The 17,936-nt window shown below is 39.2% G+C and overlaps 1 protein-coding gene across 1 annotated transcript; it reads left to right on the forward strand.

Annotated features, from left to right (window-relative positions):
• The first annotated feature begins 826 nt into the window (after positions 1 to 826).
• gabarapl2 (GABA(A) receptor-associated protein like 2) lies at positions 827 to 17,936 on the forward strand. Its single transcript, XM_063067088.1, has 4 exons — positions 827 to 981; positions 13,252 to 13,307; positions 15,071 to 15,243; positions 17,549 to 17,936. Exons 1-4 carry the CDS (start codon positions 948 to 950, stop codon positions 17,637 to 17,639), a joined length of 354 nt encoding a protein of 117 aa, XP_062923158.1. The 5' UTR covers positions 827 to 947; the 3' UTR covers positions 17,640 to 17,936.

The raw sequence follows: 17,936 nt of genomic DNA on the forward strand, positions 1-17,936 counted from the left end.
TCTCGGACATGCCCCCTTCTCAATTGCTACCATAAATAAGGAGGTGTAGGAGCCTGAAGACGCATACTGAACATTTTAGGAACAGTTTATTCCCCTCCGCCAGTAGATTTCTGAATGGAGAATGAACACTGCCTCACTATTTTGCTTTCTTTTTGCACTGTTCGTTTATTTTTAATATATTCCTATTGTATTTTGTAGTCATTTGTATGCATTGCGCTGTACTGTTCCTGCAAAACAACAAATGTCCCCACTTATGTCAATGATAACAAACCTGATTCCGATTCTACCACAACTCTGCTTCGCCATACTCAGACAAACCAGATTGTTGTAAAAACCCAACACGTGCCCTGATGTCCTTTACCAAAGGGGACCAGCTGTCATCTTGTGCCCATTTAGCCTGAATGCGACTTCCGTGCATTTAAAGATTAAATGGCTTTTTATCGCCGGCGGAAGTTGACAGCTGCATCAAATAATTGATTTTCGCAGCACAAGAGGATCTCCTATCATCGAATTCCCAGGCCAGACTCTTCCTCCCGATTCAGGAATACATCCTGAAGGGCAGAAAATGTTTCAAAATGTTTTCTTTTTAAAGTTACAGGAATGATGCAATTTGACGGCTGAGCTCATGTTCCAGAACAAACCATATCATTAAAAGGGGTGCATTATTCCTAGCAAATCAATCGTACGAGACTTAAAGATCTTTTGACTCTATCCCGCAATAACACCTTACAGATTGAATGGTGAAATGTATAATATAAATATCTGAAAACTGGCTAGCTGCCTGAGTTCTCTCGATACGGTGGGCCCCGGCAGACGGCCCTCTCCGTGCTGACGGGTGGTTGAGACCGGCAGGCCGCCCCTGAACTGGATACAGCGCCGAGCCCAGCGTTACCTTGTAGCGGGGTTTGTTTCTTTCCCCAAGCCGAGACTCCAACACAGTGGGCAACATGAAATGGATGTTTAAAGAGGACCATTCTTTAGGTGAGTTTGTCGATGGCCGTTAATACCTGTGGCGATGCGAATTTTAATTTTTTTCCCAGCATTTCACGTACTCAGTCAGGGCCTCACACTGACCTGCGCAGTTTGCATCTTGTTTGTTTTTCTTTAGGGTGTATAAATTGTTTAATTCTAGTTACCCTCATGGGTTTTTGGAAATGGTACGCCTTACATTCTAACGTTACGTACTTCACGTTAAAACGCGTTCTATGCAGTATTTTCTGTTTTTCGTTGTTTTGAAAACTGTTGTTTATTTGCGTTCGTACCTGTAATAGCCTGCCCAACCCTTTTTTTATTTCAACAGCCCCCACCCAGTCGTCGTCTTTCCTCAAAATACAAGTACCATAGATAGATCTGTAAGTGTGACCACTTAAACCCTTGTGTAAGAAACTGCATTTATATAATGACTTCCGTCAAAATGTTGCAAAAAGGTAAACAAATATTGTACAACAAACCGTTATATAGATACAAGGTTCATTAGTCACATGGGGGGAGGGGATTTACCTCATTTGTGGCTTTGATTGGATAAATATTGGCAAAGCCATGGAGAAATTTCGTCTATTTTCCACTTGGGATTGAGGAAGACATGTTCCTATACCTTTTTTTGTGGGTTCTGAGTTGACTAAAGAGTGCTGGCCCAAATCTGATACAGCTATGGATGGTGCAGGCCTTGTGTTTTGGCCTATGATGGTTAAGCATGATGTTGCAGTGCTTTTGGCTGCTTGCATGTGGTCTTTTCATGCTCGCATGCGAAGATAACAGGCTGTCGTGCTGGATGACGTTCCTTCATTTTGAATGTCAAAGGCCAGAGCTTCCCATAAATTGGTGAGAGTGTTGGACTTCTTTTCAAGGAGGTTTTGAGATTATCCTTGAAGCATTCACACAGTTCGCCTGGAAATTTCTTACCCTGATACAAATTGGAGTTGAGTGCTTGTTTCGGGAATCTGGAGTTTGGCATGAAAAATGCTGGTTGAGCCTGGTGAAGAACAGAGCTGGGTATGTTATTTTGAAGAGGATGCTGACATTACTTTGTCTATTCTGCTAATGCATTTGAAGGATCTTACAGTGAGCACCCTTCTCTCACAAACAGGCTTGTTATGACAACCTTGTGGTTTCAGATCGATACAAACTTACAGTCAATCAAACTTGAATTTGGCTTTAACACTCACATCTACTACCAGACTGTTCTTGTAATCTCAAAATGAATTGTTGGTGGTTCATATTTCTACCTCTGCACCTTACACCTTTATCCTCCACCTCCACAGCAACTGAAATTCGGTCACCACTTTATCAGCTCAAGAAGTGATTTCTCTCCTCGTTCCCTACCTGACAACCACATTCTGTCCTTTCTCATTTATGTTTTTTATTGTTTTTCACTGACTCCCCATTCCCTAACATATTGAAATCGAACTTCTGATGTCTGTGATGTTGCCTTTTCCTTTGACTGCAGTCTGCTGTACTGGTAGGAATCTGTATGTACATCAATAAAAACAACAGAAACGCTTGAGTCACTTGGCAGGTCGGGCAACGTTTTGTAGCTGACCCAATTCCCACACTTTTCTCCTGCAATGATAGGGTTTCCCTTGTCCTTGCTTTCCTCCCACCAATGGATTATCCAGCATATTTACTGACAGTTTCCCTTCCACTCAGTCTAGATGAGGGGTTCTTTACCTGGGGTCCACAGGCACTTTGGGGGTCTGCTGTAGATTCCAGGGGGTCCGTGAACCTGGATGGGGGAGGAAGTTTGCACCTTTATTTTCATGAACTTCGAATTGAAATTTAGCATTTCCTTCAATTATGAACGTAGCCAACAAACAACACGTCTCTGCGAATCAGGATCTTGAGTACTTGTAACCACTGAAACAAAAAATCAAAACCAACTGGATGTCCAACATGACCTGCTTTGTCAAAGACCACCCCCTAATTTAATATACTTATTCAAATTGAGCAACAATAGCCTTCACACTAATAAGCCCTTAACAGTAAAATTAATTTCTAACTTGCCTATATTTTAAATGTATAGTCTTGTTATTTAATGTGCTAATAAAGAAGCATATATTACTATTTCACAAATCTGTTCTTTTTAATATTTTGCTGTGTTTCAATATAATACGTTTCTTCTATAATTCTAAGTATTTTATTTTGTATATTTAAGTACATTATTCTGAGAAGGGTCCATAGACTTCACCAGACTGCCAAATGAGCCCATGGAATTTAAACAAAAGTTTAAGAACCTCTGGTCTAGATGAAGGGTTTTGTCGTGAAACATTGACTGTACTTTCCTTCTACATATCTTACCTGGTTCAATTCCTTCAACAGGTTTTGCTCCAAACTACAGTCTTGTGTTGCCATATATATTGATACCATTGACAGGCATGTTTTCCCTTCTATCCAGCATTCTGAAGAGTCTGTTCCACGTGCTCTGGTTTCATTTTGCATCTCTGCCAATTCCTACTCTCCACACAACAACTTACCACGTTGCTCTGAAGGAAGAGCAACTTCTTTATCTTCCTTCCATCTTGATGTGAATCACTGATTCACTTGTACTGGTGCATTTTTCTGTATATCTCAGTTTTCCTTCGTTTCCTTAAAGTGGAGACTAGTAAGTTTTTGATATTGAATGAGCTCATTGATAAGCTTCCACAATCCTCCCTAGTAGACACTCCCAAGTATTCTTCATTGCAATCTGAATGAGGAAAGCTCTCCTAATTTCAGTGTAAATGGTCTAGCTATTCTGAGATTGTGATCTAGGGAAACATCCTCCCTGCACTTAACCTATATGAATTTTGTATGTTTCTGTTCTCTGACCATATAGGTCAAGACAAGAGTACAAGATATCTTGTATGACAAACCTGCTATCCTAGCAATAGTGAATCTTCATTATACTTGTGTCCCTTTTCTTTAGATAACAAGACCAAAACATTATAACTTATTCCGTCAAGTGCTGACTAACTATGTGCCGTATAATTGCAGAAACACATTTGACCTTGAGCCTTCAGTTACTGGCCACCTTCACTTCTGATTTTTTCCTTTGGCTGTTTACATTCTTCTAAAGCAGCTCATTATAATAAGCTTTTCATCTTCTGACCACATATTATAACCTTCAGGACTGAATCAAGAATTCAATTTCAGCTTACTAGCCTTTCCAGTTTGTATCAGAGCTAATCAATTCTGATGAAAGGTCGTTTACTATTTCTCTCTTTGCATATCATGCCTGAGTTATCCCTGCACAAGATGTTGGGGGAGCTCGGCAGTTCAGGCAGCATCTATGGAGGGAAATGAAAAGTCAATATTTCGGATTGAGATCCTTCATCAGGACTGGAAAGGGAGGGTCCTAAGCCAAAGTATCTTGGCCTAAAATGTGGACTGTTCATAAAGTTTGCCTGAGTTAGTAAGATCCTCCAGCATTTTGTGAATATTACTCAAAATTTCCATCATCTGCAGAATCACTTATCTCATTCCAGCACACTTTTATTTCTGATTTCCATCAATTGCAGTGTGTATGTATCTCATAGTTGTACCATTGTTTTTACTCTCTCTCCTATCATCATTATTTCCTTCTGTTTTGTATACCTTCTCCAGACAGATGATCCACAATTAACAAGCCTTTACCATTCTTCTTTTCTAACTTTTCCCAGTCCATATAAAAAGGCATTGAACATCAGATATTAACTTTTGTTCCTTTCCCCACACGTACTGCCTGAGCTACAAAATATTTATAGCTTTTTCTGATTGTACTAAAAGTTGTCACTTAATACAGTATGAGCCTTTAATGTTATAAAGTGACGTTACTCTGATAGATGCAGTACATAATCACCTGTGGCTTTTATGTGATAATGGATATCTACACATTGATTTTGGTTTAAGAAAACTTGTGTATTTAACACAGCAGAATAAATAATGTAATCTGATTATTGTTGGGATAGTTTTCTGTCTGATAATTAGATGGTGCAATATACAGAAGGTTATATTATCGAGCATAAGGTCTTGCAGTTCCATCAGAAGACAGTTTCCTTGACCTCCTTCCATTTTCTGACTTAATGTTTTAGAAATAGGAGCAGGTGTCCACAAAAGCAGTGCAGTATTAAAGCTTGTAAAAAGAGCTTTCATTATTTTTTTTAGATCATGTCATCCTTGATTATTCAACACTCCAATTAATATCAAGATTAAAAGAGGAGTAGTACACAGTGAAGATCTTAATTTAAATTTGGCATTCACCGAGTTTAAATCAGATGATAGCTTTAGATGATAAATGAAAATAAATTGATATATGTGAACAAGATATTCTTAATGATCTCTTTAATAGTTGGTAGTAGTTTTCTCATTAGCTTGCATTAACAATTACTTACATTTCTGCAGGGCACAAAAATTGACATGGAACATAAATGAGGTTTAAGATGAAATATTTTAAGAAACTGATTCAATGCAGTCTATATTACAGTTAAAATAATCAGTAAAGGTTAAGTGTGTTTTATGTGGATGAAGACTGAGTATAATTCCTGGAAATGCTAAATTTGTTGTTTGCCCCATATACATCTTGCTAATATAATTTTTAATATAACCTTTCACACTTCAAGCTTCAAAACTATGTGTCTGCATGTACAAAAGCAAAATGGTGCAGATATTGAAAATCAGAAATATGAACAGCAAATATGCTGAAACTCAGGTTGATCAATATTCATGGATAAAGAAATATGGTTAATGTTTCAGATCAATAATCTTCAACCATACTAGAAAAAATATATAAAATCAATTATTCATCATGTCTTGTACTAAGTGTCTCGACAATGTGAAGGTACTCAAGGGTCTGCGAACTGTCCTCTAAACCCCCAAAAGGAAACAGCTGACGGCAGTACTGTGCCATCTGGTAATGTGTTTAAAATGTGTCAAGAGTCTTCAGCGTCATTTCAATCCATGCATTCAGTGATGATCTCATTCTTTGGTTGCACTTCCCTATGACTGGTCCCTGCTTTTCATGTTGCTCTGGATTAGTCAAGGCCGAAGTCCCTAGTTGAAAAGCTGACCAGTTTTCAGAATGCGAGACAAACAGAAGGGAAATCAATGCTCTTCTTCTCTGTTTTTTGTCCACATCTCTGCAACGTCCTGGCTTACAACTATCCAAGTGCCCTTCCGTTTGCTTACCTCCAAATTTACTACCCACTACTTTCAACTTACTAGGTCCTAAGGTCTAGAATATGCCTCAACGTACTTTAAAATCTACTTCTTTGTCTTGTGACTGTGAACTGAGTCACTGGAGGCACTGAAGCTTAGTCATAGTCATACTTTATTGATCCCGGGGGAAATTGGTTTTTGTTACAGTTGTACCATAAATAATAGTAATAGTACCATCAATAGTTAAAGAGTAATATGTAAATTAAGCCAGGAAATAAGTCCAGGACCAACCTATTGGCTCAGGGTGTCTGACCCTCCAAGGGAGGAGTTGTAAAGTTTGACAGCCACAGGCAGGAATGACTTCCTATGACGCTCTGTGTTGCATCTCGGTGGAATGAGTCTCTGGCTGAATGTACTCCTGTGCCCACCCGGTACATTATGTAGTGGATGGGAGACATTGTCCAAGATGGCATGCAACTTGGACAGCATCCTCTTTTCAGACACCACCGCCAGAGAGTCCAGTTCCATCCCCACAACATCACTGGCCTTACAAATGAGTTTGTTGATTCTGTTGGTGTCTGCTACCCTCAGCCTGCTGCCCCAGCACACAACAGCAAACCATGATCGCACTGGCCACCACAGACTCGTAGAACATCCTCAGCATCGTCCGGCACATGTTAAAGGACCTCAGTCTCCTCAGGAAATAGAGACGGCTCTGACCCTTCTCATAGACAGCCTCAGTGTTCTTTGACCAGTCCAGTTTATTGTCAGTTTGTATCCCCAGGTATTTGTAATCCTCCACCATGTCCACACTGACCCCCTGGATGGAAACGGGGGTCGCCGGTACCTTAGCTCTCCTCAGGTCTACCACCAGCTCCTTAGTCTTTTTCACATTAAGCTGCAGATAATTCTGCTCACACCATGTGACAAAGTTTCCTACTGTAGCCTTGTTCTCAGCCTCATCTCCCTTGCTGATGCATCCAGCTATGGCAGAGTCATTGGAAAACTTCTGAAGATGACAAGACTCTGTGCAGTAGTTGAAGTCCGAGGTGTAAATGGTGGAGAGAAAGGGAGACAAGACGGTCCCCTGTGGAAACCCAGTGCTGCTGATCACTCTGTCGGACACACAGTGTTGCAAGGACACGTACTGTGGTCTGCCAGTCAGGTAATCAAGAATCCATGATACCAGGGAAGCATCCACCTGCATTGCTGTCAGCTTCTCCCCTGGCAGAGCAGGGCGGATGGTGTTTAACGCACTGGAGAAGTCAAAAAAACGTGCCCCTCACAGTGCTCGCTGGCTTGTCCAGGTGGGCGTAGACACAGTTCAGCAGGTAGACGATGGCATCCTCAACTCCTAGTCGGGGCTGGTAGGCAAACTGGAGGGGATCTAAGTGTGGCCTGACCATAGGCTGGAGCAGCTCCAGAACAAGTCTCTCCAGGGTCTTCATGATGTGGGAGGTCAATGCCACCGGTCTGTAGTCATTGAGACCACTGGGGCGCGGCGTCTTCGGCACAGGACGAGGCAGGACGTCTTCCACAGTACAGGAACCCTCCGGAGCCTCAGGCTCAGGTTGAAGACATGGTGAAGTACTCCACATAGCTGAGGGGCACAGGCTTTTATCACCCTGGTACTGACACCATCCGGTCCTGCAGCCTTGCTCAGTTTGAGATGTTTCAGCTGTCTTCTCACCTGTTCAGCTGTGAAGTCCACTGTGGTGGTTTCGTGTGGGGAAGTGGTATAGTCATGAGAGCAGGGTGGGGGACTGTGAGGAGGGGTAGGAGGGGAGAGTGGAATATGTGTTGGTTGGGGGCCGACAACAGATGACTTGTGGGGGCTGGGCAGGGGCCACAATGTCAAATCTGTTAAAGAACAGGTTAAGTTCATTGGCCCTGTCCACACTGCCTTCAGCTCCTCTGTTGCTAGTTTGCCGGAACCCAGTGATGGTCCTCATCCCACTCCAGACCTCTCTCATGTTGTTCTGCTGGAGTTTCCACTCAAGCTTCCTCCTGTACCTGTCTTTAGCCTCCCTGATCCTGGCTTATTGGTACAAGTCTTTCTTCATCACAATAAGCAGGCGTTCTCTTGGAGACCTTCTTTCCAAAATTAAAGTACATTCATTAAGTTTTGTTACTCATAAACACAGGGACAACAGCAAGTGACTCAATGCAACTTCAAAAGTTCGAAGTAAGGTACATTTATTATCAAACTACGCATAATTCTCCATATACTACCTTGAGATTGTTTTTCTTGCAGGCACTCACAATAGAACAGAGAAATACAATAGGATCAATGAAAAACTACACAAAGACTAACAAATAACCAATGTGCAAAAGAAGACAAACTGTGCAGATATTAAAAAAAAAGTAAATAAATAATACTGAGAACATGAGTTGTAGAGTTCTTGAAAATGAGTCCATAGGTTGTGGAATCTGTTCAGAGTTGAGGTAAATGAAGCTGTCCATTCTGGTTCAGGAGCCTGATTGTTGAGAAGTAATAACTGTTCCTGAACCTTGTGTGGGACCTTAAGGCTTCTGTACCTCCTTCCTGAGGCAAGATGGCAATTTCAATAGCTACAACGACATCATTGACTTCAGTACTGTGTGTCTAATAAATGGTTCCATATTTATGATGGGTGTACACCATAACTCGGATTACATCTATGCACGTTTGAGTACCTTTGCTGTGACACAGAGATGGTCTATAAGCTTTGCGGACAGAGAACCCAGACACCCAAAGTTCGTGTTGTGAGGGGTGACTCTTTGAGTATACAAAATATCCCAATTATTGTTAGACAGAACAAATATGTTTGTGGCCATGTTTGATGTGTTAATGCCAGAATAAATTGAATGGTGCTGGATTTGATGTAGACCAATTAAACTAGCCCCATTGTCTTGAGTGTGGTGAATGTGTACGAGACTATCTCAATCACATCAGTTTGCAGACCATATCTCTTAAGCAGCATACTGCTGTGGGCCAGCCAGTGCTTCGTAGATAGAACTGTTTACTTGCAAAACAGTGCTTTTCATTTCAAGCTGTTAACTGATCACAGTTGACATTAGAACAGGTTTTCTTGAAGATTGGTTCTCGTTTGAATTAATACCTGCTGTATCTGCATAATAACATAACTCCTGAATCTCTTTGACAGTCTAAGGGATAAAAATTCTGTGGCAGGTGCACTTTACTGCTGCATTTGAGATTCCCTGTTTGTTCAAGGAATGCAGGTTGTTAGAAATCCAAATGTTAAGTAATCTGAAAAACTTAAAACTTTTTAAGATTAATTGGCAATGAGTTTTGAATACCGATTGGTGTCGACTTATTGCTCATCAAAACTTGTGTGATGCTCATGGCTAATTTTAAACTTGATACCAGACGTCACATCAGTCCAATGTGAAATTACACCAGTTGATAGATGCTGTATGGTTTAGATTCTCAGTGTCAACGTGAGGATTCTACAGTCATATTGTTCGAAGCGCCTTGCTGATGTTTGGCATGTGAAGAACATCACAGGTCCTCTGCAGTGGACGCTATTGAAGCAGACACTGGATTAAAGCAAGTCTGTGCTTGAAATCCCCAAGTACAATTTATTCTCAAAACCGAGTAGGGCAAACATGTGCTCCTTCACTGTTGAGATCAAAAACCAGACCAACATTTCTGCAGGCTGACCTGGTGCATTTGGTTACTTTAAAGCTTCTACTTCCAGGACAGAAATAAGTGTTTTTTGGCTGAAATGTTTTATACCCTTGTCTTGAAAAGATGAATGATGCATAAACTTTGCTTGACATCCACTATCAGGTTGACTGAATTTAGAGGTCATGTTATGATCAGAACAGTTTCAGCACACTGAAGTTGGTTATGGTGGAGGGAGCACACCAGTCCTCGTTGAGTGGAAAGGGTGAGCAGTTTCAAGTTCCTGGGTGTCACCATCTTTGAAGATCTATCCAGGGCCCAACGTATTGGTACAATACAAAGAAGACATGACAGTGGCTATATTTTATTAGAAGTTTGAGAAGACTTGACATGTCACCAAAGACTTGCAAATTTCTACAGATGTACCATGGAGAGCATTCTAACTAGTTACATCACTGGTGTGCTATGGAGGGGCCACTGTACTGGATCAGAAAAAGCTGCAGAAAGTTGTGAACTCAGCCAGCTGAGTCATGGGCACTCATTCCCCAGCATCGAGGATGTCTTCCAAAGACGATGCCTCAAAAGGGCAGCATTCATCATTAAGAACCTCCTTCACCCAGGACGCGTCCTCTTTGCATTGCCACCATGAAGGTGGTGGTACAGGAGCCTGAAGACACACACTCAACATTTCGAGAACGGATACTTCCCATCAGATTTCTGAATGGACAGTGAACCCATGAACGCTACTTCACTATTTCCCCCATTTTTGCACTACTAATTTAATTTTTTAATAACATTGCAATTTACAGTATTTCCATCATGTATTGCGATATATTGCTGCCACAAAACAAAAAAAATTGCAACATGCGCCAGTGATTTTAAAGCTAATTCTGATTCAAAGTAACAAGATACAGTGAAAAGCTTGTCATAGAATCATGGAACACTACAGCACAGAAATAGGTCCTTCAGCTTGTGCCAAACTATTAATCTGCCTAGTTCCATCAACCTGCACCCAGACCATAGCCTTCCAGACCCCTCCCATCTATACCTATCCAAATTTCTCTTAAATGCTGAAATCAAACACACGTCCACCACTTCACACTGTCACCACCATCTGAGTGAAGAAATTCCCCATCATGTTCTCCTTAAGCATTTCACTTTTCACCCTTACCCACGATCTCCAGTTGAAGACTCACCAACCTCTGGGGGGGAAAAAAAACTGCTTGCATTTCTCCTGTCTATACCACTCAGAATTTTGTATACCTCTATCAAATCTCACCTCATTCTCCTACACTCCAGGGAATAAAATCCTAACCTATTCAACTTTTCCTATAACTCAGGTCCTCAAGTCCTGGCAACATCCTTGTACATTTTCTCTGCACTCTTTCAAACATAGTGTTGTCTTTCCTGTAGGTGGTTGACCAAAACTGCGTGCAGTACTCCAAATTAGGACTCACCGGCATCTTTTACAACTTCCACATAATATCCCAACTCACATACTCAGTACTTTTATTTATGAAGGCCAGTGTGCTAAACGCTTTTTTATGACGTCACTTCAAGGAATTATAGATCTGTATTCTGGGATCCTTCTGTTCTACTTCACTCCTCAGTGCCCTATCCTGTGCAAGTCCTACCTTGTTTTTTCCTCCTAAATTGCAACACCACACATTTGGCTGCATTAAACTCCACCTAACATTTTTCAGCCCACTACAAGCTTTGATAGCATTCCCATGCAGGATATTATCAAAGGCCTCGCTAAAGTCCATGTAGACAACATCCACTGGCTTTTCTTTATCCTGATAATTTCCTTGAAAAACTCTACAAGATTGGTTAGACATGACCTACCATAAACAAAAACATGTTGACTATTCTTAATCAGTTCTTGTGTATCCAAGTGCTTATACATCTTGTCCTTTGGAATACCTTCCAATAACTTATCCATTACTGATGTCAGGCTCACCAGCCTATAATTTCCAGGCTTATTCTTTTCTTATTCTTAAAGGCTCCTTAAGCCTTTCTTAAACAATGGAACAACATTAGCTATCCTCTAGTACCTCAGCTGTGGCTAAGGACACGTTTATATAGCTCAGAGAGGGCCTCTGTAATTTCCGCATTAGACTCCCACAAGATCCAAGAGAATACTTTGTCAGACACTGGGGATTTACCCACCCTGATTTGCATCAAGCCAGCAAGTTCCTTCTCTGTAATCTTTATACAGTCCACGACATCACTTCCATTTGGCCTCACTTCAGAAGACTTTGTCTCACCTTCTGAGTAAATACAGATGCAATACACTGGTCTTGCATACAGTTCATACAGATCAAATTAATGCCACTGTGCATTGAGGTAGAACAAGATAAAGCAGAGATGATGTCATCAACAATGAGGTGTAAAGATAAAAGCTATAGAGAAAATGTGGTTCATGTAAACGATAAAGTCCAAAAATGTAACAAGGTACATTTTGAAGTCAAAAGTCCATCTTATTGGATAAGAGGTCTGTTCAAGACTGTGATAACAGAAGCTCTCCTTGAGCCTGATGAAATGTACTTTTAGTCTTTTGGGTATCTACTGCCGAATAGGAGAGTAGAGAAGAGAAAATACCCAGAGTGGGTGGGGTCTTTGATTATGCTGGTTGCTTTACTGAGAGTGCAAAGTATAGACAGAGTCCATAGTGGTAAGGCTGGTTTCCATAATATACTGAACTGTGTCCACAACTGCGCAGAGAAGATGCTTTACCATGGTGATATGTGTCTGGACAGATTGCTTCCTATGATACATTGATTAAAAATTGGTAAGGGTTGACGAGGAAACGCCACATTTCTTTGGCCTCCTAAGGAGGTAGAGATGTTGGTAAGCCTTCTTGGTTGTGACATTAATGTGGTTAGACCAGGACAGGATATTGGTATTCTTTAGAGATAAAGGCATTTATTTTAAACACAAGAGATTTTACAAATTCTTCAGTCACTTGAAATATTGGTATAATTCAACATTGTGAATAATGTATGTACAATTTATTGGTTTCAAATACCAATCCCCATAATCCTAAATAACTTTGGTGTTCAGGGAGGCGAAATTATCAATAATTATCTAGTAAAATATATTTTTGTTTAAGGAAATGGAAAAAAAAGTCAACCATTGACTGAGATTTCTTTTCAAGGGCATCTCATGAACAAAAGTTTTCCACTTCTATTTGAGCCCCTGTTAGTTAGGGGACCGGTGACAATAATTTTTACAACCCTGGATTATAGAGACAAATAACTTTGTTTTCTCACTGCTGACTGCTGCTGGAAGGATACATGGACACTGGGTAATGAAGGCACACATAGAAAATTGGCCTGTTTTGAGCTACGTGCAATTAATTACCTCTTGAAGGAGATTCTATATATGAGCTGCACTGTGACTGTAGCCTAGCAAATGAGTGAACACTACTAAAGATGAAGTAGAATCATCTGTATACGGTTAGACAGATGCTCATGTTAAATTTCTTTCCATTAATAGTGACCTTTTCTTTACAGAACACAGGTGTGTTGAATCTGCCAAAATTAGAGCAAAATATCCAGATAGAGTACCAGTAAGTATCTTTTAAGTAAAATGACTTTTTTTTTAAACTTTGAGAATTCAATGTGTAATTTTGACAAACAAAAGGGGAAAAATGTTTTTATTCCTGTCTCTATTCCAAAAACATTCTTAAAAAATAATTGGATAAATACTTGAAAAAGTAAACTTTGAAAGTTTATATTATAAGTACAGGGGAATATTATAAGTATGATGGGCTGAATGCTTGCTTCTGTAGAGCTATTGTAATAATAATAAGTACTTCATTGATTCTGAGTGCGAAATTATTTCATTACAGTGGCAACAATTAAAATCACACTTAGCAATAATAAACATAATTATATTAACTAAAGTTTAAAATAATATATACAACAATTTACTAATGTGCAATGATGTACAAAAAACAGAGACTATGATACTATGAGATGTGTTCTCCTGTCACACAGAGATGAACTGTTGTATTTGCTTATTGCATTTGGCAGGAAAGATTTTCAGTAGTGATACTTGTGACAGTGGAGCTGAATAAGCCTGCTCAAAAGGGTGCTCTGTTGCTTATTCAGCAGGTCATGGAGAGGATGTGCCTGGTTGTTCATAATGGATAACATTTTGTTTGGTGACTTCCTCTCCACCACAAACTCAAAACAGTCTGGGTTGTAGCCAAGGGAAAAAATGTAGTGGTAAATGTGATGGCTATAGACGATGTCTTCTTGATGGTTGGCAGGAACAGGGCCCAAAGGACCTATTTCTGTGCCAAGTTCAAATTGAGCATATAAACTTAACAAAATAGTTCTTACTTAATACACATTTATGCTTCAGGCTGATAATTAGTTTGAATGAAATGTCAGGGTGTTAGTCGTAGTCTACAGAAAGATATTGGCCCTCTGGTAAACCGGGCTGAGCAATGGCAGATGGAACTTAAATCTGATAATTGTCAGGTGATGCATTTTTGGAAGTGAGATAAAGGTAGGACATGCAGAATGAATGGTAAGGTCTTATTGAGGAGCAGGGTCCTTGGAGTACATCCAAAAATTCCTGAAGCTAGCACAGGTAGGTAATAGTTATAGAAAGCAAATATGATGCTGGGTTTGTTTTCCACGGAGTGGAGAAGGCTAAGGGGGTTAAGAAGTGTACAAAATTATAAAAGGCAATAGATAGCGTAGGTAGCAGTAAACATTTCCCCCCGAACAGAGGTACCCTTAACCAACAGATATAGGTAAGGTTGGTAAGTTTTGAAGGGATTTAGGGAATAATTTGTTCATCCACAAGAGAGGTTGAAGCAAACACCCTCACAACATTTAGGTAGTATATGGATCAGCTTGTCAATTGACAAGAAAAAAAGTAGTGGTAAATGTGATGACTTTTTGGAACCTTGTCAAAGGCCTTATTGAAATCCATACAGACAACATCCACTTCCCAACCTTCACCTATCCCCTTAGATAAACACCAAAAGGTTCGTCAGACATGTCCTCCCACACACAAACCATGCTGACTATTTCTGATCTGGCCTTAACTATCCAAGTGAAGGTTGATCATGCTCCTCAGAACTCCCTCCAGTAAATTCACAGTCTTAATTCTGTAGATTCAGTTCATCATTTAAGTCTTTATCAATCTCATTTATATATTAACATTCTCAGATATGTCTGAACACCCAATTATGTACTCTTCTGTGAATGTGCCAGAATTAATTTACTTACTTCCAAATTTGGAGTATCTGCAAAAATAAGTTATCTGTACTATCAGATACCAACTTTATTTGTATTTGTTTTATGGTTCTAATAGGTGATAGTGGAGAAAGTGTCTGGCTCACAGATAGTGGATATCGACAAAAGGAAGTACCTGGTGCCCTCTGATATTACAGTGGCGCAGTTCATGTGGATCATTAGGAAGCGGATCCAGCTGCCGTCTGAGAAAGCCATCTTCCTTTTTGTAGATAAGACAGTGCCTCAGTCCAGGTGAGTGGTTTAATTACTTTCACTAATAGCCAACTGTGAGAAATCTGAACCATCTTTTTCATTGCATGTAAAAAAAAACCTAAGAATTCAATTTATCAAAATGGGAAGTTGAATATTTTAAATGGGACATGTTTACGCTGAATCAGGAATCAGATGTCTTAATTTTTTTAACATTATTTATGCAGCAGTGAAAATAGGTTTATACCTAAAGCTCCAGTTATAGATAATGAGAATTACGTCTATTTTTAATGGGATAAAAAACATGTCATGCACAATAGTTAAAAATGCAGCTAATAAGGGTAATCATAATTCATTTGTAGTATTACTCAAGCCCTGTCTAAATTCTCCTTTTACCATTGTATCTCCATGTAGTAATATTCAGTTCAATTCTCCTTTGTATGCTAGCTGTTTATACAGAATCTCTGAAAGCACAGAGTGTATTTTATGTGTTGGGTTGTGAATACTTGCAATATGAGGCTAATACACAGAAGTCTTACACACAGCTCATGGTTCTGAATTCTAACACAGCATTTTCTGAAATTGAATTCAGCTCTTCACTTGTGGGCCAGCATAAGAGAGAAAGAAAAAAACTGCTCAATTCGGTTTGTTCACTCATGTTCTTGAGAAAACACGTTTGTGCTTGGTGTCAGTCCCTTGCTATGTGTTGCTCTCATCCGCTGTAATCATGCAGTTGAATCTACCACCATTGTATGATTTGGATTTAGGAGTTAATAGTCATTTTTCACAGTAAAGCTCAATTGATTATATTATTTTAAAAGTATAAGAATGAACCTAAATGAACACAAATTAATCCAGTCCCTTCCTTGGCAGTAAAATTCTCCTGATGGCTCTGTTTAAAAACATTGAGCAACCAGAAAATGAATATGCCATTCTGATGAATATTCATTCCTTGCATTGGGATCCATGTCATATTTGGGAATCCTCTGATCTTTCACAGGTGTTTCGCAGAGTTTACGTTGGGCTGTAAAAAAGCAGGTTATGATGTCTCTTCATAAATTGTAATTCAACTCATTAACTTTTGTTTTTAATTTCACAAAATACAAATGGTGGTTATCACAATTTTAATCAAAATGGACTTCTGATAAGTTAATGTTGGTGTGATCATAATTTGTATTGAATTGTGCATGAACAAGTTATACAGGGTAAAACTGAATCCCACTGTCTGTAGCTATTGTGATTACTAGTTGCTGTGGAACAAATATTTATTGACTTATCATGTACTTGGCTATTGGTGTCTTTAGCTTGTGCATTCTGAAGAAGCACAGATGCTAAAGATGCCAAACTCAGTGCCGGTCAGAAGAAGATGCTAATGTTTCAGAATATTTCAGCTACTTAACTGGCACTTTAATACTGCAAGCTTCCTGCTTCATTAGTTTCTGTTCTTGGATACAACTTCAGAGAAAGTTATCACTTCCTTTAAGGCATAATTTGATGGCCAATTAATTATTCTGTATCAGTCTTCCAGCTTTAGAATTTTGTTCCTAAGATACATCAAGGAGAGATTTTAAAATACCAAAATGGGTTTTATTAATTTTTTAAAATGGCATTAGGTATGTAGTTCACTGCAATATTCAGTGAGAGGTGAAGACGCATTCTGATTATTACTGGCGTGAAAACCTGGCATCAGTGGATCGGTTATAGATTGTGCCTAGTTATCTTTTACTTTGAAGTCAATTCACAGTAAAAATTCCAAGTTTTTATTTTACAAATAGAACTACTGAACACTAAGTAGTTTGCTTTCTAGCTATGAAAGATAACCAAATGAGATTCTAAAGGTAAATTACAGATGTAAACAAACATCTAGTTTGATTCTAAATTGAGTCTGTCTAAAATGTAAATCTGCTTATATCCAGCTCAATAAAATTATCAATCTTTTTCCTGCCTCAGACCCATTGCTTCTCAAACCATGACATTTGTCTTCGTATTTCTCACTACTGATTTCTCTGGATTTCTGGTCTCTATCTTCTGCAAATTACAGTTGTACATTTCTTAACCTGTTCTAAAGTCTTTTTTTCTCACCTTTTAATTGCAACTGTCCCCATAAACCCTCTCCCTTGTTTAAAAAATTTTTAATTTCAAAATCACAACAAAGCCCTGTGACTAGCCTACAACAGGTAATCTTACTCCAAAAATTACTTCTCTTTTGCCTCTTGAACTTCCGTGATGTTTCCTTAAATATAAAGACATTAAATGAGCACATTTTTTCATTAACCTCACTGATTATTCAGCCTTACAAAGTGAGTATACTAGTAAAGCAATGTTTAATGTTTATTTCTCTCAATAGTTTGACCATGGGCCAGCTGTACGAGAAGGAGAAAGATGAAGATGGATTTTTGTACGTGGCTTATAGTGGAGAGAACACGTTTGGCTACTAAATATCTGTGCTTCAGCTCACCCACCAATTATGCTCACCCATTGGCAAGCGTACTACTGTAGATACATTATCTTTTTGGAATTTTTTGTGAGTGAAACCTTAACTATTACATTAATACATTTAATACTTGCATTCATTTTATTGTTTAAATTATTAGTTTTATTTGCAGTTAAATATTGTGATGTGCCTGCTGTTTGAAATTTTTAATTAGTTAAGAACTGTATTTTAAGTTGTGTAAATATGGAATAAGGTGGCTGGAACAACCTAACCAATAATAAAACACATCAGAATTTACAAA

This window comes from Mobula hypostoma, chromosome 14 (assembly GCF_963921235.1).
Source record: "Mobula hypostoma chromosome 14, sMobHyp1.1, whole genome shotgun sequence".
Taxonomy (NCBI): domain Eukaryota; kingdom Metazoa; phylum Chordata; class Chondrichthyes; order Myliobatiformes; family Myliobatidae; genus Mobula; species Mobula hypostoma.